This window comes from Thamnophis sirtalis, unplaced genomic scaffold, assembly GCF_051295495.1.
Source record: "Thamnophis sirtalis isolate CommonGarterSnake01/CBP01778 unplaced genomic scaffold, rThaSir2_p1.2 scaffold_1, whole genome shotgun sequence".
Lineage (NCBI taxonomy): Eukaryota > Metazoa > Chordata > Lepidosauria > Squamata > Natricidae > Thamnophis > Thamnophis sirtalis.
The window spans coordinates 575,699-588,921 of NW_028261381.1; the positions used below are offsets into that span (position 1 = coordinate 575,699).

The following is a 13,223-nucleotide window of genomic DNA, read 5'->3' on the forward strand; positions in this document are numbered from 1 at the left end:
GATCTAGACTGCAACATTTAGGTACTGATTGAAATTAATGTTTATTCCAGTGGGATTGATATCCCTGACCAGCAAGGGTAACACTGATGTGGAAGATACATATCAGAGAAAAATTGGTGTTTTTGAAGCAATTTTAAAAATGGGATGCAAAAGCAATAGCACTTAGACTTATATACCACTCTATAGTGTTTTACAGCCCTCTCTAAACAGAGTCAGCATATCGCCCCCAACAGTACGGGGGGTCCTTATTTTCCTGACCTCAGAAGGATGGAAAGCTGAATCAACCTTGAGCCAGTCAGGCTCAAACTCCTGACTGTGGGCAGAGTTAGTTGCAATTCTGCATTCTAACCACTGCACCACCACAGCTGCTCAATCAAGCAAATTGAATACTAATAAATACTAATTCTTGACACGGCACCAAGGCAATATAGTATGACTTTTGAAGCCTTTACTATTGAGCCAGCTGAAAAAGAAAACGGACAATGGTAACTAGAGACTCAGTAGCCATAAATAAAATATAAAAAAAGAATAATCTCAAAATATTATTTTCACTATTGTTTATTTAATTCCATTCATTTTCAAACTTCCATTTTTACATTCAATGACTGCAGTATCTGCCAGTGGAAACAGGCTCCCAAGCTCCATTTTCAGCTGCGACGGCCTCCTGCAACCCTCTGAAAACGGAGCTCCATTTTCGCCTGCAGAAGCACCACGGGCTGCCCCCCTCCTGTTTCTAGGCCAGCCCCCGCCCCCCCCGGGGAAAGATCCAAGCACCCCATGGACTGGCCCTTGGCCCTTGAGTTTGACACCCTCGCCATAGATCCTTTTAGTTGCCTTTTACCTTAATGGCAGAAAAATAAAACAGCTAAATCTTTCAGTTTTTGAACTGGCACCTATATTCAATAATGGAATGAAGTCCCTGAATGTGTTTCATTATTATTATTGTAGGCATTTCTGTTACTACCCATCCTTATCCTGGTGGGGAGAGTCAAGAGCAAGTCATGTAAGATATGTTGATTTTATCATTTTTCTTCTTAATATAATTGTAAGAAAAATAGACTCATCTTCTGCATTACAGTTATTTGGAAGTATAATCTAGTTATATTATATGCATGTCAGTCATTGTGAACAGGGACGGCTTATGTTTTATACAGTATGTTTTGAATTTATCATAAATATTATCCCAACTAGTAGAAGAAGAAATTGCATAGCGCTGGAGAATATGTATATATTTAAATATTTATAAACTTCTATAATTTTATTATCTATCCACTATAAGCATTGTCCACCCATTAAAATCAAGATAAACAATTCAATAAAAAGTAAGTAAAATGACATGATTAGAGAAATAGAGGAGGAACTGAGTTATTGCAACTGCAGCCGAAAGCAGAGTCTGTTAACCTGACTTTAGTTAGTAGCCTGGCATCTATAGGGAGAAAGAAATTCTATAACCAAAATGTCATAACCATGAAAGCCCATTATTGCATCTCCACATATAGCCAACTGTATGTTACATTCTGTAAAGACACCACACACATACAGGTGAAACTCGAAAAATTAGAATATCATGCAAAAGTTCATTTATTTCAGTACTGCAACTTAAAAGGTGAAACTAATATATGAGACAAGACTCATTACATGCAAAGCAAGATAGTTCAAGCTGTGATTTGTCATAATTGTGATGATTATGGCAACAGTGCGCATGTTTCTCCTTTAGGAAAATAGAATATTCTGCCTTTTTGAATATTTCTCAAAATGTTTCATTCTTCTAGGAGTGGGATGGGTGCTAACCTTGTTCACTTTCTTTTTTATTTCCTGATCAACTTTCTTAGAAACAAGAGACAATTCTGAATTTCCTACGATGCTTCCAACCTAACTTTACTCTGGACAATGCAGAGAATTAAGCCAGTTCTCTTAAAATGTTTCCGTTTCTTTTTCGTCTCTGCAGGCTTAGTAGTTTACTGGATATCATTGTGTCCATGTCAATCTTGATCGGCTACTCCATCACAACAGCTAGCTTTGTGCTTTACGTGGTCAAGGAACATCAGACAAAGGCGAAGCAGCTACAGCATATCGCTGGCCTTGGGGTGACCAGCTACTGGGTGACCAACTTCATTTATGACATGGTGAGTAGCTTATCTCTTAAATATAATATGGAAAATACTACATGATGAAATGAAGCAGAAAAAACCCCCATATATTTGGTAGTGCAGTGGTCAGAGTGCAGAACTGCAGGCTACTTCTGCTGACTGCTGGCTGACTGCAATTTGGCCGATCGAATCTCTCCAGGCTCAAGGTTGACTCAGCCTTCCATCCTTCCGAGGTCGGTAAAAGGAAGACCTAGATCGCAATATGCTGACTCTGTAAACCGCTTAGAGAGGGCTGTAAAGCATTATGAAGCAGTATATAAGTCTAAATATGCTATTGCTACATTAAAAATGCAGGAGTCACTTACTTATTCTGACTCATAAAACTCCATGCTGTATTTCATTTTTTAAATCTTAGAATTAAGCTTTTGCACCATGCTTAGTAATACATGGACTCTATTCTCTTCTTGTTGTTCTTGCTATACTATAGCTATAAAAACTCAGAACTTTAAAATAGCCCCATCCAATACTAAGATCAAGTTCATTTATATTTAACTAGAAATTAATAAAGTTGTTCTTAGGTTAAATTATAAAAAAAATGGCAAAAAGGAGACTTAATTGGCATCCCCTAATCTTTTATTTGGAACTCTGAGTTACGTATTAATAGATGAACATTCAACTATGATGTTTTAATTACTATTGCCAAAAATACTGTAATTTGATGTAATATGAGAAGCCAGTTATTTGTTTTATCCATCCTATAAAAATGATTTGCCTTTCTTCAGATGAAAATAACTTTTCTCTTTTTTTACAAGAGATGGAAAATCACTGGTAGAAAGTTTTTGTTATAAAATTAATCCTGGAGGGGAAAAAACTCACTGTTTGCTTTCAAATCATCTTATAGGCCTTTTTGTATATTAGTTTAAAAACATTAAACCTTTGGGACATATTTCATGTTTATGTATAGTTTACTTTCCAATTTTGAATGCAGCAGTACTTCAAAATGAATCTTATCAAGAAGCAAGTACTGAAATGTACAAAGTTGGCACTTGGCAAAGCCTAGTCGTGAGATAGCCATAGTCAAGGTAGCATCTAAATATTGTCAGAAGAATAATTTGGGGTTCCAACTTGAACCGGGGCTGTGGAAGAATAAATAAAAATGAGGCCCAGACAGCTGTGAAGAAAGAAGAAATATTTATTCCTGACAGCAAAACAGTTTGCCTTTAGGGTCAAGCTGCAGAGAAATGGGGTACAGCAGCATTTTTTAAATAGGGGAGCTCATATGCCACGTGCTGTTTCCAGGATGACACTCGAGGTTTGAGGGTGTGTACGTGTGTGTACGTGTGTTTATTCTTGTGAACGTGCAATTCCTTTGGGAGACCTAATTTAATAACCTCTGTGTTTGCAGACCTTATCCTTTGATCTGTAGATTGGGTCTGGAAGGAAGTTTGCTCATTTTAGTTGATTAACTTAGTTTCAGCTTGACTGTTAATTATTCAGTGGAGACATTCTCATTCTCAGGCCATTGTGGATTCTGTTAATATTTAAGGGAAGATGGAAACAATATAAAAATAATATATATATATTTGGATATAACACTTCTCACAATATATTGTCTGCATTTCATATATTGTAATAAGCCAAAAGCCATAGGTAGTTTGGAATTATGTATGAGAAATATGGCTTTTGATGCAGCACCACAAACTATGGCTAAGCACATGGGATCTCAGCCATTTTGTTCTTTGAAAACATGATCATCTACTACCAGATTTTGAACAAATATGAAATATTTTCTCATAAAACATTCCTAATAGGCCTGTATAATTCAAATAAGTGGCATAGAGATACTTAGAGCCAAGCACATTTTTCTGAATTTAAACTCATTAAAAGAGGTCGGTGTGCCTCTTTCATGCTTTGGCTCCTTGGCTTGAAATGGACAGCTGATGAGCTAATAGAAGCCGGCATTTAACGGACTGAAGCTAATGTAGTGACATGCTGTTACTTGATATCTTTCACTGAATTCTTGCTACTAAAACTCCTCTTACTAGGAGAAGAACTGGAAAATCCTGTGAATCCTGCTAATTAGGAACTAGAACAGGAACTCTATGTAATACCAATATCCATGCTCCCCTTGATAATTTGTATAGGACCAAAATAAAGGAGAATAATGTGCATGAATCTCAGAGTTAATATGTCCCAATTATTGGGTTTTCCTAACCTAATTAAAATTTTGGGTTACTAACCTAGGCACACCTAAGAGGCCGTTTATTTCAGGAAATCAAATTCCTAGAATTCAAAGAAAGAAGGTTGTAAAACCCGTCACAGAGAAAATATTCTTAGTAGCTCAGCTATTTCCTTATTTTGACTGATTCTATTCCATCTTGTATATGAGGTGTATAAATATTTTCAAATAAATAAACATCAACATAAATTAAAGGCTTTACAGAAGTTAACTTTTCACAATGTCATCATTTTTAAATGTAAACTTAATTGTTTATAATAATCTTCTCACACGTTTTCTCTTTTCCCGTTATTGCTACCATTTCACACCTCACTGACTTTATAAAATGATATCCAACCCTACAATTTAAAATGTATTTATATTATTATGCTTTTTTCTAGACTGGACATGTAAAGACAATTAATAACAAAATAATTTATATGGAAGAGCTGAAACACCAATAATGTATGAGTAATTCAAAGAACACTTGAGAAGGGACTATGGTTTATGTTAATAAATACATTTTTCTTTCTGGTTGGCAGATTTTTGTATTTTTTCAAAATAAGTTCCACTCTCAGACACAAAAAGCCTTCATCTTTCTGAAATACACTTGCTCTTTCAAATTGCTTTGAGCTGTGTTAGAATTGTTGTTTGTCTCCAGATCAAAGCTTTCTGTAGCCATTGCTTTCTAGGACCTCTGTAAATAACGCTTCCTTCCTTCCTTCGTTAGTAGCTTTTCCATAGTTAGAAGAAAATCCAGTTTAAGCTTAGTATTTGGTCTGTGATAATCAGTTGTGTTTATGAACATTCTACAGGTTTATTTCCTGGTGCCTGTTCTACTCTCGGTGGGCGTCATTTCAGCTTTCCGGATACCAGCTTTCTTCAATGAAAATAACCTCTTGGCTGTATTCCTGCTTCTTCTTTTATTTGGGTGAGGATTTGGAGGGCTTGATTCAATTCGAATGGAGTCTCCAATTATAATTTTGAACAGAGCATTTTAAATTACTTATTTTGAAAAGTAATTTTAAAAATTCAGTTTTTTGAGTAACTAGTCAAAGGATAAAAGAGGGTAAGTAAAAATAAACCAACTCTAGAATTAAGAGTTGTACATTAAAAAGAAGCCAATCTACCTAATGGTTTCACAGATACTTAATGGTATATGATTATGAATGGAGCACAAAAAAATTGAAAGGCTGCATTACAAGGCAAAACTTGATAAATTATGGAAGATTATGAGAAAAATTCAACAATCACACTACTAGCTCTTCTTTAAATGCTTTTCATGTCAGAGTTTGAGTTTGAGTTTTAATAAATTTATATGCCGCCCAATCCCGAAGGACTCCGGGCAGCTTACATAAAACGATAAAAGAAATGCAAAAAAAGTTTAAAAGGTAGAAGACAAGACAAGTTAAAAGAGATACAGCATGCACTCAACCTTAATGGGGCTGGACCTCATTCAAGAGGTCAACAGCCCCAGGGCTGCCGGAAAAGCCAGGTCTTAATGGCTTTGCGGAAGGCTGCGAGGGTGGGGAGGATCTGGATCTCTGGGGGTAGATCATTCCATAGGGCCGGGGCAGCCACAGAGAAGGCCCTCCCTCGAGGAGCCGCCAAACGACATTGTCTAGTTGACGGCACCCGGAGAAGGCCCACCCTGTGGGATCTTATCGGGCGCTGGGAGGTGTGTGGCAGAAGACGGTCCCGTAGATATCCAGGTCCTAGGCCATGCAGGGCTTTAAAGGTGATAACCAGCACCTTGAAGCGCATTCGGAGACCGTTCGGGAGCCAGTGCAGCTCATGGAGGATAAGTGTAACATGGGTGTATCTTGATACACACAATATCGCTCGCACGGCTGCATTCTGGACCAGTTGTAGCCTCCGAGCGTTTTTCAGGGGCAGCCCCATGTAGAGCGTGTTGCAGTAGTCAAGTCTTGAGGTGACGAGGGCATAAGTGACTATATAACTATAGAGATAACTATATAGGAAAATATAATTATATATGCAGATATGATCTATTTACACCCCATAGATAGATTAAAAACACAGCAACAACTACTTCAAAAGGCCAGAACGTATCATGGTTGATGTACCTGCGCATTGCTGGGAGAATAAAAACTGACCTCAGAGATAATAGAGGGGCTCTAAGAAAAATGTCAGGATTTGAAATGCTTCTACAGAATCAAGGGGGTAAACTAAGGCACCTATATCCACTGTTGCTCTGAGAGATCACGGAAATGGAACAAATAAAAAAGTTCATGATAAAATGGATGCAAAACTAAAGAAGAATTTAAAAATTCCAAACTATAAAATTGCTTGGCAAAATGTGGCCACATTAGGCTCTGAGAAGTAAAATCTGTTCCCATGTTGATCTGCGTTTTCTTATTATTATTTTCTTTATTTTGTTTTTAATTTTAAGGGTGGGAAGTTATAATTAATGGAATGTTTTTCTTGCTTTTCTTTATTTCTTTGTATGCGCCTATTCTAGCTATTAACATTCTTTATCTACCTAAATGCAAGACAGTGACTATACCCAAGCAATGAAAGAGTACCTGGGTGAGCTTCAGGGATTTCAAAATACTCAGCAGTAAACAACCAAAAAAGCTAATACAATCCTTGGTTGTATAAATAGAGGCATAGAATTAAAATCACGTGAAGTGTTAGTATCACTTTATAAATCCTTAGTAAGACCACACCTGGAATACTGTATCCAGTTTTAGTCACCACGTTAAAAAAAAGGTGTTGAAACTTTGGAAAAAGTGCAAAGAAGAGCAACTAAGATTGCAAGAATTGGGTATGGCTAATGGAGAGAAAAGAAGGACTGGGAGTGAGATGGTAGCAGTATTCCAGTATTTGAGCGGCTGCTACAAAGGCAGAACAAGAAACAATGAATGGAAAATAATCAAGGAGAGGAGCAACCTGGAATTGAGGAGAAACCTCCTAACAGTGAGAACAATTAACCAGTGGAACAGAAGTTGACTTCAGAAGTGGGAGGTGCTTTTAAGAAAAGACTGGACAGCCACCTACCTGAAGCGGTATAATGTCTTTTGCTTGAATGGCGGCTCAGATCATGAGTTTCCCATTGCAAAATTTAGGCCTAAATTGAAGAACGTAGGGAAAAGTTCTAGACCACTCAGGTATGAACTAAATCATATTCCTGATGAATATACAGTAGAGAGGATTTAAGGAATAGATTTAAGGAATTTGATCTGATAGACAGAGAATCTGAAGAACTGTGGACAGAGGTTCACAACATTGTACAAGAGGTAACAGCTAAAACCATCGCAAAGAAATAGAAATGCAAGTAAGCAAAATGGCTGCCTGAGGGAGCTTTGCAAATAGCTGAGGAAAGAAGGGAAGCGAAAGGCACGGGAGAAAGAGAAAGATACACCCAGTTGAATGCAGAATTCCAGAGAATAGCTAGAAGAGAGAAGAACGCCTTCTTAAATGAACAGTGCAAAGAAATAGAAGAAAACCATAGAATAGGGAGGACCAGAGATCTCTTGTGTGGATCAAGTTCTTAAAGAGTTGGGAGTACCAAACCATCTTATTTGTCTCTTGAGAAACCTATATGTGGGTCAAGAAGCAGCAGTGAGAACTGGACATGGAACCACTGATTGGTTCAAAATTGGGAAAGGAGTCCAGCAAGGCTTTATTCTGTCGCCCTGCCTGTTTAATTTATGTGCAAAGCACATCATGAGGAAGCCGGAGCTAGATGAATCAGGGGATTGGCTGGAGCGGGCTACGAGGTGCGCATCTTACTGCAGACTGGCAGATCCGGATTTTGTGGCTTTTTTGGGGGGGTTTCTTAAAAAAAAACCTTCTCCAGATAAGCTTGAAAACTTCTGAGGTTTCTTCTGGAGGGGGCATGTCTATCTGAGTAGGAAGGGATAGGAAGGTACAAATAAAGGAATAAAATAATAAATTATGGTTGTCAGAACTAATGGGGATCCTTGGCAATTAAATTAGCTGCAAGATAAAATTATTTATCTTTTCTAATTACATTAAAATCGATGCCATCAGGAGACAATTTATAAATCTTAAGTTATTGTCAAGATGAATAAAACAGACCCCTTTTATTTCTGTAGCTGTACAGAATAGTTCGCAGACAAATTGGACTAGAAGGCAATTAAGTATTTTGCTATTCTGGATTGGTTACTTTATTCTGCTTGTGATTTTTAATGATCTGCAGATATTCAACATTTTCGTGGATGTACTTACTGGCTGGATTCTTCAAGGAAACTGGGATGGCCTTTATTGTTTATGTCTGTATCAATTTATTCTTTGGCGTCAACACAATCATCACCCATTCAGTTGTTTTTTTACTTTCACAAGAAAAACCTACTGATAAGGTAATAAGCTTGAAAACATGTAATTGGCACCAACTTTTTCATTAATGTTCCAGATTTTATAAAAGAGGGTAGAATACCAATAATATCCAGAGGACAGAAACAACAGTTACTCCTTAGTTGGCTTGATAATGATTTGCACAAAAAGGGTTTTAGATAAATATAGCTTCAGATAAGAAAATATGTATTGCAATGTGATATGCAATAAAGATAAACTCTATTTGAGGTAGTATCAAGAAAAATGAAGGAACCAACAGTTCTATCCTGGTCAGATTCCTTCTCAAGTAATGTGTTTTGTTTCAATCATTAAGAAACTTTCAGACTAAATGGAACTGACAGAGATGGCCAGGTATAGCCCATATGTGGTTTGCTAATGATTTGCATGAAAAGGATGAATGTAGCATCATGTGTAAATATGAGTAAGCAATGTGCCATAACACAATCTGTTTTAAAGGTGTTTTTTTAATGATAAGGTAATTTTATAACTACCAAAGTACAATGACGAAATAATTTTTATTTCAGGCCCTGCATGATCTTGCTGAAACATTGAGACAGGTTTTTCTGATATTCCCACAATTCTGTTTTGGTTATGGGTTAATGGAATTATCTCAGTATCAGGCCCTGATGGGTTTTTTAAAAGCCTATGGAGTGGATTACCCTGATAAAACATTCGAATTGGACAGGACAGCATCCAAACTGCTTGGGATGTTCATTCAAGGAACTCTGTTTTTTACAGTCCGCCTCTTGGTTGATGATGGAACAGTTCAGAAAATATGGCATAAAATATTACAGTAAGTAACTATAAATATATGTGGAAATTCCAAAATTGCAAATAAAATGAGGGATTGACAAAAAGTAAGTTGCAAAAAATAAACTTGCTATAATTTATTGCTTTAACAGGCTTTTATAAAAGGCTTTGTTAAATTAAACTGGTTAGGTTTATTATTAAATTAAGATTACGTAGTAATAGGAACTGTCAAGTATTTTGTTGGTCTATTTTGCAGGGGCTACAATATCTCTTTTCTGCATCAAATAAATGTGATTAAGAAGTTGCTTTATTACAGTGCCAAAATGCCAGAAAGAAGTGACGAAATTAATCTCAACTCTTGATCTACAAAGCAGTTTAAGCGAATAGTTGTTGTGTTTGGTTTAATCTCATTTGGGCTACAGATTAGAATAATCCTCATATCTATTCAGTCTAACCATAGGTCCTATCAAGTTTCAGCAATAGATGGAAGCATCTATTTCTCTCACTTGAACTTAGATACTATAAATGGTCAAATGATTAGGATGGGAAATTATAGACCTTTGCGTATATGAGCTTAGATCACACCTTCAGCTGAAGTTAAGCAAAATGCAACAATATGTTTGTTTCTTTGCTTGTACCTCACTTTTATTAGTTTTACAAATAACTCAAGGGGGCGAATAAATTCAACACACCTTCCTCCTCCTTATTTTCCTCACAGCAACAATCCAGAGAGGTAGGTAGTGTTGCAAGAAAGTGACTGGCTTAATATCACCCTGCTGGCTTTCGTGGTTAAGGCAGAACTTGAATTCAAGTCTCCTGCTTTCTAGCATGGTGCCTTAATCACCAGACCAAACTGGCTCATAATTTTCAAAAGAGAAGCATGGGTTTCCCACTGAAATCCACAGAATTATTTTGATTGGACTATGTTTGTAATCGCAATAGTCTTTTTGTCCTCTATTTCCATGTGTCCAATTCTCTCGGACTGCCTGGAAAAGTCCCTGTAGTTTTCTTGGCTGGATTTTTTTCCCAGAGGTGGTTTGCCCTTGTTTCCTTCCCAGGGCTGAGAGAAAGGGAGGCAGGGCCACCCACCTGACTTCGTGCCTAGGGTAGGATTGGAGCTTACGATGTCCTGGTTTCTAGCATGATACTTTAACCGCTACAAGAAACTGCCTCTCAATTGAGATACTTCCTGGAATACTTAATGTTAAAATACATACATAATATTTATGGAGTATAAGCTTTCTAACAGATAGAAAGCAGCAGGTGAAGCTAGGTAAATCGTTCTGAATACCTGTTCAATTAGCATAGCTGTCCCCCGGGGCGGTGTGCTTTCTCTTTTGTCTCTGTACCAAACACTGCATCTCGAAGAACCCCTCTGTTAAAGTACTGAAATTTGCAGATGATACAATAATCATAGGTCTCATTCAAGATGGTGATGAATCTGCATAGAGACAGGAGGTTGAGCAACTGGCTCTGTGGCGGAGCCAGAACAATTTGGACCACACTTAAAACTGTGGAGATGATACTAGATTTTAGGAGGAGCCTCCTATTCTACCACCTCTTACAATATTAGACAACACAGTATCAACATAAAGACCTTCAGGTTTCTGGGTTCTATAATCTCCTAGGACTTGAAATGGACACCTAACATTAGAACTGTCATAGGCAAAACAAATAATGTTTTTTCTGTGCCGATTCAGATTGCTCAAGGAGCTGCTAATATCGTTCCACAGAAGAATTATTGGATCTGCATGTTGTGCTTTCTATAACTGTCTGGTTTGGTACAGCAACTAAACAAGACAGGTACAGACTTCAACGGATAATTAGGGCTGCATAAAAAGCCATTGCAACCAGCCTGCCTTGCATTGTATACTGAACGAGCCAGAAAGAGGTCTGAGAAAATATCTACAGATCTCTCACATCCTGGACATAAACTGTTTCAACTTCTCCCTTCAGGAGGAGGGCATGCAAAACAACTAGACAAAAAAATAGTTGTTTCCCCTGTCATCACTCTGCAAAACATAATTCCCACAGCACTTATCCTTATGCCTAAGGATAACTAAGCATGTAGTGGGACTGTATTACTATCATCCTTCTCACCTTTCCTATTATCTACTCCTATTAGTATCTTATGACTATCACTTTGTTGGTTGTAGCTTATATTTATGATTGTATCTTATGATGTATGCTTTATTGCTTTGTTGCTTATATGTATACTGAGAGTTTATGCCAACACCAGAGACTAATTCCCTGTGTGTCCAATCACCCTTGGCCAATAAAGAATATTCTATTCTATTTTCCATTTCCATTTCCATTCTGTATATTGATTGGTAATGAATAATTGGAATTTTAAGAAAAACTTCTGCAGAAAACTTATTATATCGACAAAATATTTCATAAGACAACATTTAAAAATAAGGTGATACTAATAAACTTGATTTTAATTTTTGGTAGGTTCTTATTTAATAAATTGCATGGTAAGTCTCCACTCTACCTTGAAGACATTGTTGGGGAGGAAGACAAGGATGTCAGAGCAGAAAGAGAGCGAGTGACACTCGGCTTGTCCGACTCGGATGTGTTGCAGCTCCAGAATCTTTCCAAAATCTACCATCTTCCCTACCGGAGGATTGTAGCCGTGAGAAATGTCAACATTGGAATCCCAGCAGGAGAGGTAAGTCATTAAACCAAAAGTAGAAAGTGGAAATTATGAGAAGTAAACATTCTTATTATGTGTGTAGCTAGGCACAAAGAATTGTGCACAGCTTAAAAGGCATCTTCAGGCTGGACATATCAGGCATACACCGCCTGTTCATTTCTCTCTGCCCTCCTTAGGTCCAGCAGTAGCAAATACATACATACATACATACATACATACATACATACATACATACACACACACACACACACACACACACACACACACACAACCATTTAAATAATATTTTGCACATGTTTCATGTGAATCAAAATCAGCTGCATGAGACATATATCTTACTCTGTATCAGGGAGGCTGATCCTGCACAGAACTTCATCATTTCAGAGATTAGATGGGAGAACTGCAAAAAAGATGAAGTATTCATCTGAATGTATGCTGTTTTCAATATCTCTTGGGTTTTCTATTTTGTTTGTTTTAAGCATCTTCTTTTATTAAAATTGCAAATATTATGGATAATATGAAAGAATATTAGTTTTTCAAATCTATTGTAAGGTGAAGAGACTGCAAACGCCTTGAAAACCATGTGCTCTTCCTCCTCCAGTGCTTCGGCTTGCTTGGTGTGAACGGGGCTGGGAAAACCACCATTTTTAAAATGCTGACAGGCGACATTGGCCCAACTGACGGAAGGCTCCTGATGCAAGATGAATCTGGGTATGGAGGGCAGATCCATCCTCCACGATGAAAGTGGAGCAACCTAGCTAAGAAAATAAAACCAACATGGAATCAAATAATTTATGTTAAATGAAATCCAAATAGACTCTTCCATTACTTTAGTGATACTTATTTCTGTAATGCATTTTTATCCATAGTATAGAGATTGAGGCCATGTGAAGCTTAATTCAAAGTTTTGTTAAATTATAGCATTTCAGAGTAATTCATTCAACAATATTGTTTTTAATAATTTAACAGGAACTGTAAATCACAGTTGCCTGTCTCCCACCTCAGCTGAATGATTATGTGTTAAATGCTTAGCCACAAGTGACTTCCCTGGTATTCTTAGGCCACTCTTGAGAATGAGGCCTTAAAATGGAAATGCAAAACAAACATCAAAATGTGGCCCCAGTAAAACCCAGTAAGAAGACTGGCATTTTACACACTGGATGTATTA

General features: G+C 37.2%; 1 protein-coding gene across 1 annotated transcript in view; it reads left to right on the forward strand.

Moving 5' to 3' along the window:
* The window catches only part of ABCA12 (ATP binding cassette subfamily A member 12), a 121,897-nt gene that overhangs the window by 90,593 nt on the left and 18,081 nt on the right, over positions 1 to 13,223 (forward strand). The window contains exons 41-47 of the mRNA XM_087706250.1: positions 949 to 1,003; positions 1,949 to 2,126; positions 5,124 to 5,239; positions 8,495 to 8,654; positions 9,174 to 9,442; positions 11,854 to 12,070; positions 12,657 to 12,766. Of these exons, the coding sequence (XP_087562376.1) occupies positions 949 to 1,003; positions 1,949 to 2,126; positions 5,124 to 5,239; positions 8,495 to 8,654; positions 9,174 to 9,442; positions 11,854 to 12,070; positions 12,657 to 12,766 (1,105 nt within the window). The remainder of the gene's footprint in view (positions 1 to 948; positions 1,004 to 1,948; positions 2,127 to 5,123; positions 5,240 to 8,494; positions 8,655 to 9,173; positions 9,443 to 11,853; positions 12,071 to 12,656; positions 12,767 to 13,223) is intronic.